General features: G+C 42.2%; 1 protein-coding gene across 1 annotated transcript in view; it reads left to right on the top strand.

Moving 5' to 3' along the window:
• Positions 1-1,253: 1,253 nt before the first annotated feature.
• Positions 1,254-20,407, top strand: part of mylk.S (myosin light chain kinase S homeolog) — a 47,906-nt gene continuing 28,752 nt past the window's right edge. Inside the window, 7 exon segments of the mRNA XM_041578288.1 lie at positions 1,254-2,557; positions 3,854-4,051; positions 5,083-5,217; positions 7,003-7,155; positions 16,837-16,950; positions 17,694-17,891; positions 17,975-18,251. Coding sequence (XP_041434222.1) covers positions 1,696-2,557; positions 3,854-4,051; positions 5,083-5,217; positions 7,003-7,155; positions 16,837-16,950; positions 17,694-17,891; positions 17,975-18,251 — 1,937 coding nt within the window. The 5' untranslated portion in view covers positions 1,254-1,695.

Below are 20,407 nucleotides of genomic sequence, written 5' to 3'. Positions count from 1 at the left end.
CAGGGGAACGTTACACCATGACTGAAAAATCAGGATTTAATTTCCTTGAGATATATGGAGTGGGTGTTGCCGATGTAGGAACATACACCTGATCCATATCAAACCACTCAGGGAAAACTTGTGTCAGCAGAACTTATTAGCCAAGGTAAATATAAATCTGTTATTCTCTGTCTATATACTGTATATATATATATATATATATAATATATATATTATATATATATATATATATATATATATATATATATATATATATATATATATATTATGTAGATCAGGATCTACCAGTAGACCTTTAGGGCAGAGACACACTCTCAGATTTTGGGAGGTTTAGTCTCCTCTTCTTCGGGGTGACTAATCACCCAGGTTAGAATCTAAATCACCAGCAGGATGGCACTCGGAGCACTTCGTTTTCCGAAGTCGCCCAAAGTTGAATCACGACTTCGGAAAATGAAGCGCACCGATTGCCATCTCGCCAGCGATTTACATTCTAGCCAGTGGGTGGCAGTGTGGGGAGATTAGTCCCCCTGAAGAAGAGGAGATTTGACGCTGGTCGACTAATCCCCCTAAATTTGAGCGTGTGTCTCTGCCCTTAGCTGGTGATTGGCAGATCTCAAGGCACTGTCAACAAACAGATTGTCTAAATCCCCCTCCTATTTCATGCTTTTCATTCAGATATTTATTGTTAAGGTTACATAAGAAAGCGTTGCTTGTTAAATATAGCAATATACATTTTCACATAAATCAATATTTAGGTAATATTTTCCATGGAACAGAATGCTAACAATGGCTAAAAGTAGACCTCACATTAGTATGGGCACTCCTGATATAGAGGAAGAGCTGTTGGGAGGGTTATAATTGTGCAACTGGGGCAGTAGGTGGAGTTATAGGGAAGATTATATGGAGGAAGAGCTATTGGGAGGGTTATATGGGTGTGGTTGGGGCAGTAGGAAGGGTTATATTAACAGTGATAGGACTTCTAGGGAAGGTTATATGGCATAATAAAATGAGTCATATGGAAACACAGGAGAAATTATAGGAAGAATGTACAATTGAATTGAAGAAATAAAGATGTGCTTATTTGATTTGGCCAATTTCGGGTGAAGAGTGTCTCCAAGTTTATGACTGTTGATGGCATTTTCCCATTTACACACATCTGGTTTTGTCTTAAGCGGCTCTGTTAGGTTTGGAGACAACATCATTCCCATAACTAGGACCATGACCATGAATGGCCTTAATGAAAGTGGAAAATTATCAAGTTCAGGATTATCCTCAGGAGCTAAAGCTTTGCACAAAGAGAAAGTGTCTTTGACAGAGAACACTGATACTCCTTCCAAAAAGACCATTTCTAACAAAGATCCATCTTTTCCCTCTGAGTCCATGTCCAACAGTTTTTCCCCAGATCTTTCCAGAGAATCCAGCAGGACTTCTCCTAACCTTCCAGCACTAGGCACAAAGCAAGACAAGGACTCCCACGTCTCGTCTATAACCTCACGTTACACTTCCACTATCGAATCAAAAGTTCGATTTCCTAAAGAGACTCCCCCTATTGCCCAATCCACTTCAAAAGTGAGAGTACCTATCCCTGACAAAGAGACATCCTCCTTATCCCCCATGGAATTATGCCCTGTTTCCATGATAGCGACAAACCCTGTGGTGTTACGGCAGTCTAGTAATGTTAACTCTAAAAAATAGATGTTTTTATCAAAAGAAAAAAACAGCACGAAAGAACCATCTTACCTTGGTGCATCTGTACTGGACTCAAAGAACAGGAATGTTTCATTGAAAGGACCTGAAAATATTGTCCAGAAAGAGCCACTTGGACAGACCCTTAAGGAACCCACCCAGGAATATATAAAAGCACCTAGGTCTGACCAAATTTCTTCAGATGTGTCTGATGGTTTCACACCTTCCAAAAAGCTATCTTCTATAATTAACAAAGAGAATTCTCTCTTGTCGCCAAAGGAACAAATAATAGAGCCCACTATAAAATCAACTTGCAGTTCCTCTAAGGACACACATTCAGTGTCAACTTCCAGATATGAAATGACTAAAGAGACCCGTTCGAATGTTATAACAAATGTCCTGTCTAGACAGATAACCAACGTGAGCCTCAGTGAGAGATTGGAACTGCAGAAGACCTCAGAACTTCGTTCTACACAGATTTCTACCAAATCAAGAGAAACGGAATCTAGACTCCATAGAAGTACAAGCAGCACCCTGTCGGGATCTAGCCTTTTGAAGCACCCTGATGGCACACAACATTCTGCTTAACCTTCGCGAGGGGAGATAAAACGGCAGAAGACGACCTCCAGTACCATAACCCTGAAGTCTATCAAAATAGAAACTAAGCAAAAGTCTGACATAAGTTATGGTGTGAGGAGACAGAAGGATGGGAAACAGGAATCACTCACCTTGAGCCAAGATGGGTCTTGTTCATGCCCAGTGGTGTCGGACACAAAAGAAACCTTGAGCCTTGGAACAGTCCCCAGCTTTGACCTGAGTCCCTCAAGCCAAGAAGTGTTGGAGGGCAGTGAAGTAATATTCCGTTGCAAAGGTACTAGTTTTATTATCTGTTAAGGAGAAGTATGATTTATTGTATAGGCAGAGTTTAATTCAATAAATGTTCCTTACAACATATACGTAGCTCTATATTCTTTTATGAATTGACAAGTCCACTTTGGATGAAACCTACATTTTCTGCATTCACCTCATTAAAATGTGATTGCAGCCTTCAAATTAAGTTACAAGTTACAGTTCTACAGAAGAACAAAAATAATAATCATAGTAACAAACATGAAAGGTATAACGTTTGGGGTGTACAGTATGGCAAATTAAATGTACCCCTCATGTATCCTATAAAACATAAAACAATTTGTCATCTGAATTAAGGCCATACATTTTGTAATCTTTGGATTCACAAAATCTAATTTTTTTAATGTGTACACACCTGTCACCAACCCTAGATGGCATGGGTATCCCCTCCAGAATGAAGTTTAGATGGGTATGCTCAGCATATATCCATTGGAGTTGTAGTGGTGGTAACCCATAAATCTGACCCTTTACTGAGGATCTATGTTGGGAGAAACGATTCTTGACATATTGTAATGTCTCATCCACATAGATCTTTTTACGCTGGCAAAAGATAGCATAGAGGCATAGACTTACAGACTTAGACAGATGAGTATAATAGCCCTTTACATTAATCTGCTTGCGTCCTCCCTGAGTATATCTATGGTATCACCCAACAAATTCACTATGAGAAAGGCAGGCCAAAATGTCTCCCCAATTGATAATTAAAGATGTTTTACACTTAGACCTGAGTCATACTCTCAGCCATAATGCCTGTCAGGACTGCTGCTTCATGCAAGAACATTAGTACCTACTACTCTCTCCAATAACCCATTATTTTCAGGCACAAATAACTATATAATCTTGTCCTCATTAAAAAAAAAAAACTCTGAAGCAGCAATGCAGTAAAACAATTACATGCCTAAATCTGTTGTAGATTGTGAAACTATCTTACCCCTGAGCTTCCGGTGGCTCGAAGTTAAAATAATTCCAACTGTCTGGCAGAATTATATGTAGCTCCTGCACTTTGTCTTATCTTTTGTATTGATGCGCATCACTTCTCTGTACATCTGCTTGGCAAGGGTCCCTAAATTTTTCCATTTGCACCAGCACTCCAGGGGTTAATATTGGCAGCACTGGGTTTGGATCAGATTCAGTATTTCTGGAGCCCTGAGGTGCAATATTCTGCAGGTCTCTCCAGTGATTCATCCCCAGAATGCCATTGTTATTATAAGGGATAGGACTCATCCGTTTTCTTGTTTCCCCTTCATTTCATTGTCAGTTTCGGGAGATCCCAGACCACGGGTTGAGTGGTACAAAGAGAATTCCGTACTGGGGGAGAGAGACGGTGTGCGGATCAGGGAAGGAGTGTGGACCCTACACTTGCTGAAGACATGAGTAGGAGACGGTGGAAATTACAGCTGTGAAATCTCCAATGCGAGAGGGCGGGAGACTCATAGCTGGACCCTGAGTGTCAAGCGTAAGTTACCATATTGGTCTGAGCCACTGCCCATTGGCTTTGGTAGTACTGGGGGCTGATTACTGGGATGATGGGGAGGGTGGCGCAAGCTGACACCTTTAAGTTTCCCTTCTAAATCTGCACAAAGTGTCTCACTGCATAGAGACGTCAGAAGCCAGCTAGAAGCTAAATCACCGACGGGATGGCGCTCGTTTTCTGAAGTGCTCTGGAGTGCTTCGTTTTCTGTAGTCGTTTGAAGTTTTCTCGTGAGGCACCTTCGGGCGTCTTTGGAAAATGAAGAGCTCTGAGTGCCATCCCACCAGCGATCTAGATTCTAGCTGGCGGGAAGGCTTTTTAGGGATATTAGTCGCCCAAAGAAGAGACAATTTATGTGCTGGCAGAGACAGACGAGAAGATTCGGGGAGACTTAGTCGCGCGGCGACAAATCGGCTCTTCGGCCGACTAATCTTCCCGAACTACCTTCCCGCCGGCTAGAATCTTAAACGACGGTGGGATGGCACTCGGAGCGTTTCATTTTCCCAAGTTGCCTCACGAGCAAAGTTAGGGCAACTTCAGAAAACAAAGCGCTCCGAGTTCTATCCCGCCATCGATTTAGATTCTAACTGGAAGGGAGGCAGTTTGGGGAGATTAGTCGGCTGAAGAAGAAGCGATTTTTTGCCAAATTTTTTCGAATGTCTCTGCCCTTAAAGGACACGTTTATTATGTCACAAAAAACTATTTTAAAGCTTTTGAATGCCTCTACTGCTTCTGCCTTGTGAAACAATGTAGCAAAGGCTGTTCACCTCCAGCTCTGTAAATCATCTGATTTCCACTACATTGTTTCATTGAGGCAGAACCAGCAAATAATGAAAATACGGACATTGGAAAATGGCTAGCAAACACTTCATGCTCTGTTTGAGCTCTGCAAAAAAATAAAAAAGTGGTAATTATAGTATAGGAAAGTTTCCACTTTAATCGCTGAATTTAAGGTTTTCCCACAATTAATTTTCTGCAAACAAAAGTGCTAGAATGTTATCTTGCTTTGTTTGCAGGGTGCAAGATGGAAGAGGTAGTGCCTCAGTTTGTCCGTGAGCTACAGGGCTGCTCTATTATGGAGCGAGAGGATTTTGTGTTGGAGTGTCCAGTTGAGGAGCAACCTGTTCCTGAGATCATTTGGATGCTGAATGGTAAGGCTTTAGCTTTCACTCATACTATTACACTGTAGATACAGAATTACAGATAAATGCAAAAGTAGAACTATTAAGTTTTCCCCTAGGTGAATGGATCCAGTTTCAGTACTCTGATTCTCTGTACTTTCTGCTCATTGACTGTTCTCTTTCCTATGGTCAGATAAGAAACTTATATCTTGATAAGTAAATTCAATCTACTCCAAGTACTTATTCAGGTACAGAGTTCTGATTCTCTGAATTTCCTGTTCTTGGACTGCTCTCTTTCCCATGGTCAGAAAGAAACCTCCTCTGGGAAAGTGAAAATAGGGCAGGAACTAGGGGTAGGCAGAAGAGGCACGTGCCTAGGGTGCAGCAGTAGAGGGGCACCGCACATACCTCTTCTATCACTTGCTCCTAGTCATGACCCTTCTTCTCTTACTGCCTGCTCTTCTTTTTGCACCTACTGTCTCACTGTGATTTTATGCATACACACATGGGTTTGCATATGTGCCTGGCCCTGAGTGAATCCTATCTCCTCCTAATACTTACCCAGACACACAGTTTCTGCCCCTGGGCTGCACTCTTTCCCATGGTCAGACAGAGACCTCATCTGGGTAAGTAAATCAAAGCCCACCCACTGGCTATACAGTGGGAAGAGAACAACCCAAGAGAATGAAGTATCAGATCCCTATATATCGGTAAGTACTGTGTACTGGATGTCCTTTGTATCGGACTGATTGGCTTATGGGCAAAATGGATGAGTATTGATTTATTTGCCCATAAACACCTTTGGCCAAATACCGTTGTTATGGGCTTCCTTACGCACTGTTGCACCCACAGATTAGTCCATTGGGAGACAATTTTTTCATTTTGAAGTCACATTATTTGGCCAGATATAATTTCCTAGAGAAGAAAGTCAATTTCAGGCCTTGTAGTGCTTTTTCTGGACTTCAGGGATTTTACCCCAAATCTCCCTACAAAAGTGACAAGTAGTTTTCATTTTCACTGCCTGACGCTTCACCCGGTGCTGGTGTATTGTAGGGAACAGCTGATTGCACCAAGCCACTGCTGAGTCAGATTTTGGCTCAGCAGAGAGGGACTTTGTTCTGTCCTCTGTTCTCCAAAAGTGAGGCTAGCATCCATGTCTGTCTTCTCTTCCTGCTATTCTCTTTTGCCCCACTTGGGGGCAGTGTCACAGTTCAAGTTGGAGAAGCTCTGATTATTGTAAACTCTGACCTGTGGAAAGATCAGGGGGAATAAATGTAGCGTTAGAACTATGAATATTATTATATATGGGATTATGTACCCTCTGAGCAGTTCTGTGACCATATAAAGGTACAGGGCTGAATGTAAGCCTGGCACTTCTGTAATCTGTCCTCCCTTTTATTGATATTGGCATCAACTTTGTATTTTACTGGGTAAAATAACAGCCAAGTGGCTACCCTTGGTATAGGATAGTGTACCCTCCACTGCATAGGTAGGCATCAATCATGTATTACAAGGAATAACGTGCCCCCCCCCCTACTGAAAGTGATAAGGATATTAGTAGTCACAGAGGGGTTCTGTGACCATATAAAGGCACAAGGCTACAGGTTGAGGGAACTCTGAGTATCACTCATGTGTTATAACAGATAATGTACCCCCCACTGTAAAATGTAAGGATCTAATCAGTCCTCTCTAGTGGAGCTTACAATCTAAAGTGCCAGCACGCACTAATTATATTGTCTGTATGTATTTGGTATATAGGAGGAAATAATATATTAATGAAATGTTGTACTTACTGTTAACTCTTTGTGACTACAGACAACCCCATCCAGTATGCCCATTCTACATATGAAGACAGGGTGGCAAAGCTGCGGGTTCAAGATGCCCTGCCAGAGGATGAGGGAGTCTATTTGTGCCTGGCACAGAACAGCAGTGGAAAGGTGTCCTGCTGTACAACAGTCATTGTGACTGGTGAGTGATTCCTAAGGGACCCAGTTGATCTGGAGGTCCCCCCCCCTTTATTATATAATGATTGTTAATTGGACGATTGCTGTGATTTACCTCATATTTAAGGAAATTATGTCACCATTTCAGGGACATCATACATGAGGAAGTCTGGGTGGCATATGAGTCTTGTGTTTGAAATGTGTAAATTATCCCTTAAAGAGAAGTATTTAAAAAAAAAAACACAAAAAAAACAAATGCATTTCTTTCTCTTAGAAAGGGGTAAGTAGCTAGAATAGATAGCAGGCAGCCTGTAAATTCCTGTCTTAATCTGTGGGATGAAGGGATCTAGTCAATGGAAAATACTCTGCGCGTTCTGCAGAACGTTCCTACACAAATCAGCATTGAACATAAACGCTGGTCAGTGCAATGTGCACAGGATCTGGATATATTTACTGCCAGCGCAGGGGGGTCTGGAAGCTTTCAGCCTAACCCTGAAATAAATGTATGTTTCACAGACGCGAGGCACTCACCCTGTTCTTGCACAGTAACTTTCACCTCCAAAAAATATATTTGACGTATGCACAGGAAACTTGCCATTTTTGGAAAAGTGCCATGTCCAGGCCAAGGACCTAAGAGGCTGCAGCACTTCTTCCTGTGGGGTCGGTACATGGACCCTGAAAGTTCCAAAAGATTTTGGATGGTTTCTGGCACTGGGGAAACGCAAAATGCAATGCTTCCCACTTCCATGCCTGCACTGGCAATTTGTGGGTTCTGGCCAATACCTGAGCGGCGGCTGTTTATGCCACAGACAGTCACTATTTATTGGGCTGGTGTGGGGCTATTTTGGCCTCTGTGTACTTGAAATGCCATGGCCCTTTTTTGAATCCCAGTCCATAGCTGCCAAATCGCCACAATACTTGCCTTTCTCTCCTGTATCAGATTTATAGAATTAAGCCCATCTTGGTCCTATGCATCAAAGTTTACATTCTGGTTCTGTTTAAGATTGTAGTTTTAAAGCCACTATCTGATCCACTATCTGATCCTTATTGTTAAGGTGGCCATATAAGATTCAGTATAAGGTCCTTCTTAGGCAGCTTATATGCCCCTGTATGGGGCCTTCTTACAGGCCTCCCAGACCGATATCTGGCTTAGAAATTGGCCAGATGATTGGGTCATGTCTGAAATTCCCCGCAATTGAGGGCCACATCAGCAAATTGATGCTGTCCTTGTCACATCGGTGCCCATTCCCATCATTGTAATCAAATTGTTTGGCCCTTGGGCTGAACGATCTAATTAGCCTGATATTGCCCTACTTTTGGTGGTAGGGTTGCAACCTGGCCGGTATTTTACCCGCCTGGCCGGTATTTTACCCGCCTGGCCGTTAAAAACGATGGTTGATCCCAATGTTATTAAAACGTTTTATATAAAGGAAGCCCGCTATTTTTTTCCAGAAAAGATGGGCATATCGGGGGGAAAAATTTGCTTGTTTAGCGACCTCACTAAATGATCTTGTTGTGTATTGCCACCTTTAGTATATTTATACAGCTCTTGTTGCACAGACAGAATGTTCACATTCCCATCAATCCCTGTCCCTGTGGAGCTTACTCTAATTTCCATAATGTCAAAAACACACACGTGTGTCTGGCCTCAAAAGGATTTTGAGCACTAATGTTAGATATTTACATCAGAGTTGGAATGAGCAGGATAATCCTGCAGTAAATGGAATGGGATTATGGGAAGTGTGACAGGTATCACTGCCCTGAATCCCTATAATTAATAAGTGATCTGATTGGACAACCCTGCACCCATGAAGCTGGACATCATCATAAAGCAGAAGTGATACTATCCAAGACACTATCCAAGAACAAGGAGAAGAAGATTGTTTTGTGAACTTCTGACCCACTTTACTTTCCAAGTCCACCTTTACCTTCAGCCATGTGTGTACTGAGAGTCAAAACAGGCACCAAAGGCATCAATAGAAGCTGTGCTACATATGAGACTAAATGGGACACTTTGAAGCAGAGATCAGCGCAGGGAATCAAGGAACCCAATACATGAGCACCAGTCAGAACATCCCAGGTCTAATCTGATTATCCATTACTTGCCTTGTACTAATCATCTGAAATCCAGCTCGGCATCTGCTGTTTGGGGGAGTCTGGCTTGGAACATGGGATGGGGCAGGTGCAGCTCCTCAAGTGGCAGGATTTAACGCATGGCAAGGTTTCATTTAAGATTTCTGATTTTGGGGTTAATTGGGTTTGTGCCCCTGCATCTTTATACATTAACTATTATAGCATGTTCACTATATAGCTAAACCACTTGAAATTCCAACATAATATTTAGCATTAAACCCCTTTTTACCTGTAAATTGGCCAAATATCTAACCATTTATTTGCTGGGTTTTGATGCACTTCAAACCATTATTCAATTCTCAAAATTAGACCTCTTCTATTTACTGTATATAAATGTTACACTGCACAAGGTAAAAGTAGATTTTTTTTATGTTATGTCTATTGCCATGGCTGAGGGTATCTTAACACAGCTAATAGGGTCTCTGATCTGCTGTAGACTCCCACGCAAAACATAAGGACTGAAATGCTGGTATGCGTTGGAGAGCCAATCTCTATAGCTGTGGTATTTGTCCTGCAATTAGGAAAAGAAAATGTTTGTTAAGCTCTATAAGAAGCAAGTCCATTAAGCTGCCAACTTCTTGTGAGTGTAATCATTAGCTGCCTGCACTATATCAGGAGGCAAAGCGACTCATGAGTCATATTAATTAGGCAGCTTTCTGGGTACTAATGTTCTCTAGCCAGTGCTGTCTTGTATCGTCAGCTCAGTGATGAGAAGAAAAATGTTGCTTTCTCTATAAGGCTCATTTACAGCACTGCCTGGTAACTTGGGACAGATTTAGCTAACAGAAAGGGAGAGATATGAAGGGAAGAGGAAATAAAACCACTGAATGTGTAACGGCAATAAGAATAGCTCTTTAAAACCCCAGTGTAAGAGAAAAATGGGGGCCTGGGAATATGTGACAGATGCATCAGAAAGACACAGCTTCCCGCTGATTGTGTTTGTGGAACATCTCTAGAGCAGAATTTTCCAGGATTCATTCATATGCTCCGAGGCATCTGAAGGTCTGGAATTCTTTGGGAGAATATGCTTTATGACAAGGTGGAAAACGATAACCATATCCTCAATGCTCTGGAAACTCACATTCTATAACATGATGTGTGGCTCTACCAACATCCAATCATTTAGCATGAGACAGGCCTCATTTTTATTTCCATTCTGTAGCTGCAGCTGGCGCAGTGCTGAGCTTTAACATTAACGTACTAACACCTACACAGGTCCATGGTACCTGGAATAATATTGCCCAGCATCAAAGAGTCCCCATAATGGTTAATTATTATTTATTTATTGCTGATGCTGATGGTAATTTAAATGGACCAACTGCAAATTGTCTTAGAATGTCATTGTCTACACAATACATCAGGTAAACTCTCCCTTTAAGCCAATGAGCTTTAACACCTCACTCTCCAGCTGCTGCAAAAAGTACAGCCTCCAATCACCCCAATAATAAGTGCTTAAGGGCTCTTTAAAGGGAGAGAAACAGTCACTGAGCTCCACCTCCACCAAACTTTGTGATTAAGTGCCCACTCCCAAACCTGCATCAAAACGAATCTTTGGTACCCTCTCCCCAGCAGCCATATTGGCCACAACTTATATAGGGAATGGCACTGGAAGTGGGCACTGACATAAGACTGGGCTTAGGTTCAGCTTAGTGATTGCATTAGGTATTATTTTAATATGGTTTTCCTTTCCCTTTAAATATTGACAAGAGCACAGCTGTCAAGCCATTTCTAGTTCTATGTAGATCATTAAATCTGTGTCTTTGGAGCAATGAGGCTCTACCTTTAGACATCCATTTATTATTTAACTACAAAAGCAGATAGACGTAGATAGGAGATAGTGTTATAGGCTGTGGGAAAACCTGTATCCCCAATGCTAGTAACAAACTCCTGGAACCCCTTGTCAAAGGGTCCTTTCCTCCAGCCCCCCCACCAAACACCCCAAGAGTTAAGTTTCTCGCTGGATCTGATGATTTATGGTTCTTGGGAGCCAAAGTGTTCTGCACAAACCATACATGGTCAGCTCCGCAGGCCGGGCGCATTCCTTGCAGCTCTTATTCCAGGTTAGGCATCAATTCCCATGTTTCCTGTACTGCTTGCCAAGGATTCTTCTGATGTTTTTGCCCAAGACTTAACACCCTCTTGTCACAGATGCTGTGAAATGTGGCCCCAACAAGAGACTGGGGTGTGTCCCCCCCCATCCCTCCCTCCTGTTTCACTCTGAATCCCTTATAATATTATCATACAGCACTGGGTACCTTCCTGGCAAAATATCAATCAATAGTAATATTCAGTCTTGAATAATGAACTGCAATTAGCCCATTTGTTCCACAGTCACATTACAATTGTGGAATTAAAGGAGTACTGACACATTTTTAAAGGTGAATTCAACCCAAAGGCTGTATTTTGCCTTATACATATTTTCCCCTATATTCATTCATTCCTTGTTCCCACTGGCTTTTTATTTTTGTGTGTCTGTCTGTCAGTCCCTTTCTCTTCTTTGGCTCTTACTTTTGAAACTGTGTAGCAGAAGGCAGTTCTTTTCCCCTTTTGTTAATCACCTTCTGGTACATTTTCTCAGGAGTCAAAACCAGCACTGAAAGCTGCTGCTTTCAATAGCAGCTCATAGGTGAGAAATGTTAAGGGGAAAGATGCACATTCACATGCTTTCACATTTCCTCGTGATATCCACTCCGATGCCTAGCCAGTGGAGCTACAGAAAGGAGCTTATTGCAGCAGATCCATCCTCTGCCTGCCTATACAATGCACAAAGTAATGGATAGCACACCCAATTTCAAAAAAACAATAGAAAAATTTATTACAAAAAAAGTAAAGAAAATACAAAAACAAAATAGACAAAAAAACAAAACAAAAAGGCAGGTGTTTTTGTGTTTTTTTGTCTATTTGTGCCTCTGAGGAAGACCCCTAAGGTCAAAACGCGTTGGGCTCACTGTTACATTATTTATTATTTTTGTATAATTTTTTGTATTTTCTTTACTTTTTTTTGTAATAAATTTTTCTATTATTTTTTTTAAATTGGGTGTGCTATCCATTACTTTGAGTATTTATAGTCTTGTCTGGAGACCCTTATGGGGAGTCCCCTATGGATTAGCACCCCTCACTTTACTTTAATGGGTGTGCGCCTTCTCTCTATATCTTGCCTATACAATGCAGGCAGAGAAAAGTGTTGTGCCTTGTCATGTGAGTACCAGGAAATACACTCCTCCATGCAAAGGAAGTAAAGACAGCCATGTGAGTATCAGGAAATACACTGCCCCATGCTAAAAAAGTAGAGAGTTACATGAGTACCAGGCAATACACTCCCCCATGCAATGGAAGTAGAGGCAGACATGTGAGTACCAGGAATTACACTCCCCCATGTAAAGGAAGTAAAGACAGTGGGGCTCATTTATCAACACTGGGCAAATTTGCCCATGGGCAGTTACCTATAGCAACCAATCAGTGGTTAGCTTTTTAAAGCCAGCTGCAAGTAGAACAATGAAAGCAGCAATTTGATTGGTTGCCATGGGTTACTGCCCATGGGCAAATTTGCCCAGTTTTGATAAATGACCCCCAGTGTGAGTACCAAGAAATACACTCCTCTATGCAAAGAAACTTAAGACAGCCATGTGAGTACCAGGAAATGCACTCCCCTATGCAAAGGAAGTAAAGGAAGTAAAGATAGCTATTTCCTCCATGCAAAGAAACTTAAGACAGCCATGTGAGTACCAGGAAATGCACTCCACTATTCAAAGGAAGTAAAGACAGCCATGTGAGTACCAGGAAATACACTCCCCTGTGCAAAGGAAATTAAGATAGCATTGTGAGTACTAGCAAATACACTCCTCCATGCAAAAGAAATAGAGACAGTCGCGAGAGTGACAAAAAATACACTGCCCCATGCAAAGGAAGTAAAGACAGCCATGTGAGTATCAGGAAGTACACTAACCCATGCTAAAAAAAGTAGAATGTTACATGAGTACCAGGCAATACACTCCCCCATGCAATGGAAGTAGAGGAAGCCATGTAAGTATCAGGAAATACAATTCCCCATACTAAAGAACTAGAGCCAGTCAGGTGAGTACCAGTACTCACACAAGCACAAAAAGTGACATAATATTGTAGGATTCACTTACACAAGCGCTATAACACAATGAGTGACAAAGCTATCAATAGTAGAGATGCACGGAATCCAATTTTTTAGGATTCACCCTGAATCTTTCACAAAGCATTTAACCGAATCTCAAACTGAACCCAACCTTTTTTGCATATGCAAATTAGCATAAGGGAAGGGGGGGGATACATATATGTATAAAACAATTTAGCAATTTCCTTAACCTAAAGTTGTGTCGGATTCACCCATTGGCAGGCAATTATATTCAAATGAATCTGAATCCTGCTGAAAAAGGCTTCAATGCAGCCAAATTCTGAACTTGGGATTTGGGGCATCCTAAACAAATAGAAATTGAATGTAGCTTTAATAATCAGAGTCCTTTGTCATTAACAACATTTCTTTTAGGGAAAAAAACAGTAACATTTTCCCTTTAATAATCAGTTAAGGGCAGACAGACATTAGGGCAGCACACAATGGACCTGCCACCCTTAGGATGTTGGCTGTATCTTTTTATTGAGGGGAAAGTGTCCATGGGGAAGGGTCAGAGAAATATTTGGAAGAATTGGCCTCCCCCTAGTGACTGAATGGGTTAAATCTGACAGTCCCGGTCCACACTTGGTTACTTTTTTCTCTCTCTATTTGTACTGGAATTTTTTTTCCGCTTTTTTCTGATTAGAAATTCTTTTGGTTTATGGATCCTGAATATAAATTTCATTCCCTGAGTCTATTTATGCCTGTCTGTAAGATATGGGATGGGAACGTGAAGGGAGTGTGGCCACATTATTATTATTAATAGTTATGCCACAAACACACACAATAAGATGCGATTACTATCAGTGATTTATATGCAACCCGCTGTTAACCCTTTAGATCGCAGTATGTGCATCTGCTTAGGGCTGTGACAAAGCTATTAAAAGTATATTACAGAGAACCTTGGAGACATTTGCTTTAGACACATTAGGACCCCCAATAAGTGAATCCAGACTCCATCCCGAAGCTGTGTTTGTCTGTACTTCCTGCAACTGGGTTGCTCTGCTCCTCATATTCAGGGAGTAGTTGGGGCATTCACCGAACTAAGGTTTTCATTTGCATTGATTTCTGTGGCAATATAAAGCAGGTTGATGGTATTAGCCCTGCCCCTTAGTCCTTACTTTCAATTCTATCCAAGCATCACCGTCTGCCTGACCATTACAAAGAGAGCAGCCCAAGTACAGAAAGTAGAAGTTCAGAGCTCTGTATCTGGATAAGTTCTGCAGGAGGGCAATGTTCCCTTATACTCATATTCTCTGTTCTTCCTGCTCTTCTTCCTCCTCTTTCCAATAGTGAGACAGGAACCTTACCCTCTGGAAGTGAATCCAGTCACTTTCTATTCCTTTGGCTGCTCTCATTCCAATTTATTTAGAAGGAGTGGTGTAACTTTGTAAGTACTGGGGGAGTCTGAATTCACATTCTTGGGGTGAGTGGGTTCCAGCAGAGCAGCCCAGGAGCAGAAAGAGTACCTGGATAAGTGTTGGAGTAGATTGTATTCATCTACCCAGCTGTGGGCAATCATTCTCCCTATAATGTACCCTCTGCTTCATTTCCATTTACTGTAGTCTCCTTTCAGATGTTTTTTTAAATTGTTTAACTCACTTTGTCTTTACATTTTAATGAAATATCTTAATCTGCAAATTCCAGCATTGCCCCAATCTCTGCCACCAAACCCCAGTCACACCCACCGTAACATAATTTCCATTTTCTGAACTTTATACACAGTAGTAATTATAAAGTGGGTGGAGGATGAGCAGATACACTATACAATACACACTCCACCCCATTTAACTGGCAACCCACAGCTGAGAGTTTTATATGTTAATAAATTAAGCTTTCAGGAAGGTATTGATCATACAATTCTACTTACCCTATGTTGGGCCCCAAATATACCTGTTGGCTGCTGTTTCTCTGGCTCCCTCTAGTGTCTGAAATACATTTCTCTTCCCATCAATTTCTATTGGTTTCTGATCTTCAACACTTCACACAAGCACATCCTGGATATTAGGCACATGGCCACTGTTGGAGAGCAATTGGGCACAAAGCCATCCCAGCATGGAGCTTGCCATCTTCCACTGCCCACAGAGTGATTATTCTCACATAATTTATAAGCCTATAGACAGAGAGCTTTGCTTGTTGCCAGCTGCCAGGGTGCCAGGCAGGAGGCACAGATTGTTCTGCTCACTAGGGCCATTAACTCTCACAGCACATTCCTGCCCATAAAGCCTTAAATACCCTGGATTTTAGTGTGGATTTTCCAGTTCCAGGTTCCTTTCCATGCTACTAGTTGGGGTTGGGTCTCCCCTCAGTCAGAGCAATTTAGCAAGGCTGGTGTCCTCATTTAGCTGTTGATTATAGTCTGAGCGTTTCAGTCAAACATCTGAATAAAGCAAGGATTCATTCAAACGTTATTCCATGTCACATGTATAAATGCTATGTCCAATCATTGTTGTTGCTCAGAAACCCTTGGCCCCACACTTGGTGTGGCCATGCAGGAAACAGGGAGACAACTGCACAGCACCGTACAGATCTATCTATTTGCTGTAACTGGTCCATGGCTCAGTGTGTACAGTAGGGTAAAACCGTGCTGTAACTGTGCATGAGTGTGTATAGTAAGGCAAGATGGTGTCAGGGGAAGGACTGTAACAGATCTGTAGAGCTTGAGGCTGAATGAGAAGTGATGGGGCCTTGGAATCACATGCGCTGGGCCCTGCAGGATGGGGGTTCAGTACTGGCCGAGACTAATTGTTTCTATTTCAGGAGTTGGGTCTGTGCCAGCAGATTCTGTGTGTTTAATTGTACGTTACTGAGCAGAGGGCAGATATTTCCATAGCGAGTTTTACTGTCAGACACTGTATGATATAGAGACCAGCACTGAATTTCCACCCCATTCCAAGGCAATTCAGTGTTTTTATGGGGGGGGGGGTTGTAGGATTTAATTTTGTTTCTCCCTGAACCATGTTCTGTTAAATGTTACTACCCTGCAGAATGGCCCTGGTACTGAGATTCCATTAAACTGGGCACAGACAGAGGGGCAGAGTATACTAAGGGGCACTTTGCTAGTTGCTGGGCTGCACTGAATACTTGATGGATTTAAATTAATTTACAGTTGTTATACATGTCATATATTGGGTGTTAGGGAGCCCCAGACTCCCATAAAATAATCTACTGATGGGGCCGGATGCAAACAGTTCCTCCTCCCCAGGTACCCCCCCCACCCACTCTTGCTGCATCCCCCTTACCGTGTAACACCTATTTTAAAGGTACAAGAGGGGTTGAGAAGGGGGGGGGACTACGATGCAGCATGACCACGACTACCCCCACCCACCCCGGCGCGCGGGTAAGCTGAGTCTGCTGTGTAGGTAGTTACGCTTCACACAGCAGAAGCAACACCCTTTCCCCTTCATCTTATTAATTTCTCTTTATTTCCAGAAAAGAAAACGGTGGAGGAGCCGGGGGCCAGTCGAGAGCCTGTCTTCCTAAAGCACCTCACTGATCTGCAGGTTATGGATGGGAGTCAAGTTGTAATGACTGTGGAAGTGTCAGGTACATTGACTTCTCCTCAGGTCTCTGGAATGGAGGCCTCACAGCATTGTGGGATCCCCATAATCCTTATGGATAACATGATATGTGAAGGATCAGGGAAGATCGGAGGATAGTAGGAATACTACGGCAAGCTGGAGATAAGATGAAGGAAGATGGACAAGGAGCTAGTGAGACATGGTTGATGCATTCTAATTTGCTGCTGGGGTCACTAACCTTGCAACCAGAGAGTATTTTATATTGCAAGCTGGGAAGAGGCAGATCATTATTCTAAAATAAACATTTTTAGGTTTTCCATATTGGAGTCTATGGCTGATTCATTGCAGTCTTGTTCCCCGTAGCTTCTCTTAAGCTCCCCATAGACGTGATGATTCTTCTTGCCGAACGACCGATTTTAGGGACGTCCTACCAATTCTTCGAAATTATCGTGCGGTTAGTGGGATTCGAACAATCGTACATCTTACGATTTTTCGGCCGACATCTGTCAGGAAATTGATCGGCCAGGTCAAAAAATCTTTGTCGGTCCCAGTGCAATCTATCTATGTTTGCAGGGCCAAGCAGGCAGCTCCCCTTTGTTTTCCTGGCAAATTGGTCTTTTACGTTGATGGTCAATTCGGACGATCGTTCTGAGAAAATCGTGGTCTCACGATGAGGATCTGATCTTTTAAAAATCTCAACATCTATGGCCAGCTTTACTCTTATGTTATATTAGCAACCCTCTAAATGTTGTTTTTCTTTCTCTGAAGTGGCTCCCCCTGCTGAGATCCTTTGGTTTCATAATGGAAAAGAGATTCAGGAGACAGAGGATTTTCATTTTGAACAGAGTTGTAATGAGCACCGCCTGTGTATCCAAGAAGTCTTCCCAGAGGACACAGGAATCTACACCTGTAAAGCATGGAATAGCTTGGGGCAAGCCACAACTGAGGCCACCTTAAACGTACAAGGTCAGAAACTGCCTTTACATATGCCAAACCCCACCCTCTGGGCCCCCCATCAGTTATCATGGGGCCTGATACTACAAAGTTAGCAAGATCCTCCTCCTAGGAAAAATGGCCACCCAATAGAAAAAAAGCCCCTTGCATGCATGGCCATACCTCTGATCTGCTCTGGCCATTACCCATTACCCTGGGGCAGAATGTGATCCTGTCCTGTGCCATTGCTGGGGATCCCTTCCCACAGATACAGTTGCTGAAAGATGGTTGTGTTCTCCCCCCCAGCAAGATCCTACAGAGTGATGATGTCTTCATACTTATCCTCAGAAATGTCCAGCAGAGTGATGGCGGCCACTACCAGATCAAGCTAAAGTAAGCCCCCCCCTTTACTTTAATGTTTTTGGGCTTTTAGTCTGGAGCCACAAAGGTACATGATATAGAGTGGCTCCACATGTCCAAGGCTTGGCTTTATTAAGAACTTTCATTTGAAGCAACATAGGTGGTTCTTTACAGTCAGGACAGTGAGGTTGTGGAATGCACTGCCGGGTGATGTTGTGATGGCTGATTCAGTTAATGCCTTTAAGAATGGCTTGGATGATTTATTGGATAGACATAATATCAAAGGCTATTGTGATACTAAATTCTATAGTTAGTATAGATATGGGTATATAGAATTTATGTGGTGTGTGTATGGATACTTGGTTTCCATTTAGAGGGGTTGAACTTGATGGACTTTGTCTTTTTTCAACCCAATAAAATTATGTCATACAAAGACGTGTGAGCTCTTAACTGGGGGATCAGATAAATCCCTTTACCCCTACAGGAGACAGGGGCGCGTTTGACCTGATTTCTGTTTTCCAGCAGTAACAGCTCCTCAAAAGTGAGGGCACACAAATGTACCTAAACTACAACTCCCAACATTCTCTGCCAGCTGACTGAGCAATCTATAAGTTATTTTGGTTAGTGACCTGCTGGTTGGATGTGAATGGTTTAATCCATAGTTGTGATAGATTGGCAAGCAGGGCATTAACCTATTAACTCTCTCCATTATCCATTAGCTTCCCCAAACCACTGACCTCACAGCCCGGTACATTAACAAAGCAGTAAATCGAAATAACAGTGATTGCTCAGCCCCTTCCCATGCTCCCATATGCATTTTTACCCCTGTCCCCCAACGGTGTATGCTCAGAACACCCCTGACCTGGAGCTAGCCATCAGTAACATCCACCCTCTGCAATATCCTTAACCCTCTAAATCCCACTGCTGTGACTTGTTTCAATCCCAACTCTAGCACAGGTCTGGGTCTACCTCTGGTATTTAGGGATGGTGCACTCGACAATGCATATGTTGTAATGTATAGGGTATTCCATACAGGCTTGGGACCTTTTATCCTATTTTATGTAATTCCAGAAGAGGTCATTAGTGCCCCTCTCTTGGGGGGTCAGTCCTGCTATTTGCAAATTGCCTTATAAATGTCTTTATCACTATCAGACTGTACAGTTTCTAAAATTCCCTTTTAGCCCTATAGCTGTCACTTCCTGCAATCTGATCCACTTTGTAGCATTCCCTGGAAATTCCTCCCCAGTGATTAGAGTAACTGAGTAACTAAAGGGGAAGTAATTCCTTTCTGATTGTGCCGAGGGCAGATGGCAGGAAACAAGGCTTCCCATGAAATGGCCAGAACATTTAAGAGCGACTTTTAGGGAGAGGTCGCCCAAACCAAATATGGCTCCAGCTGGAACTATTTGTGTTCTTCAGCAAATAATGGAGGATTCTATTTAGGCTTTAGGATGTTTTGAACCTTAAACTGTAGCTTAAATAGATAAAAAAAAATAACAGTTTTTGTTACATTCTTAATTTTTTTCTTTTTGTTACTGTTTCAGTCATTTCCTAGAACATATAGGCACTGATTCTGTATGTGCCACTCCCATTCCCCTCAGCCCTGGCAGGGTACATCTGTGGTTCTTCACTCACCTTGTCTTCTGTCTGGGCAGGGTCCATCTGTGGGTAATTATTCTGCATGTAACACAGTTCAACATGCTGATAGGAATTTTAATTTACTTTATTGCATTGCTAGTTGGAGCACTGAAGAGGTTTGGCTGATGCCACGCGAGAAAGTCCCTGGTTATTGTCTCTAATAAAAATAACAGCTGCCGTGCCCTTTGACTTAGTAGTTATCACTGCAGATTCCTATATCATCTGACAGCCTTAACATTTTAATGGCATATGGCATCAGTCATTTACAATACAGTGGCCTTCTTTCTGCCGTTTTTACCCCTGTCCAAGCATGAGAGGAGTTGTAGTAATGCGTATGGAGGGACTCTACAGTATAATAAGGTCTGGTAATTTAACTGTTTTGAAGGTTATTCAATATTTTTAAAAGGGACATGTTTATATAACTGAAGGCATTCGACATTGTAATGCTATGCTTGGAAAATAAACTGATTTGCTGTTGAAAAAGTTAAACTGACATTTATGTGTTTTTCCTGGTGCTCATGTGTCTGCCACTATTGCGTCCTCCAAAAACA

Source organism: Xenopus laevis, chromosome 9_10S, assembly GCF_017654675.1.
Source record: "Xenopus laevis strain J_2021 chromosome 9_10S, Xenopus_laevis_v10.1, whole genome shotgun sequence".
NCBI classification, from domain to species: Eukaryota; Metazoa; Chordata; class Amphibia; order Anura; family Pipidae; genus Xenopus; species Xenopus laevis.
Note: the sequence above shows the minus strand (reverse complement) of the source record. Positions and strands in the feature narration are given on the sequence as shown.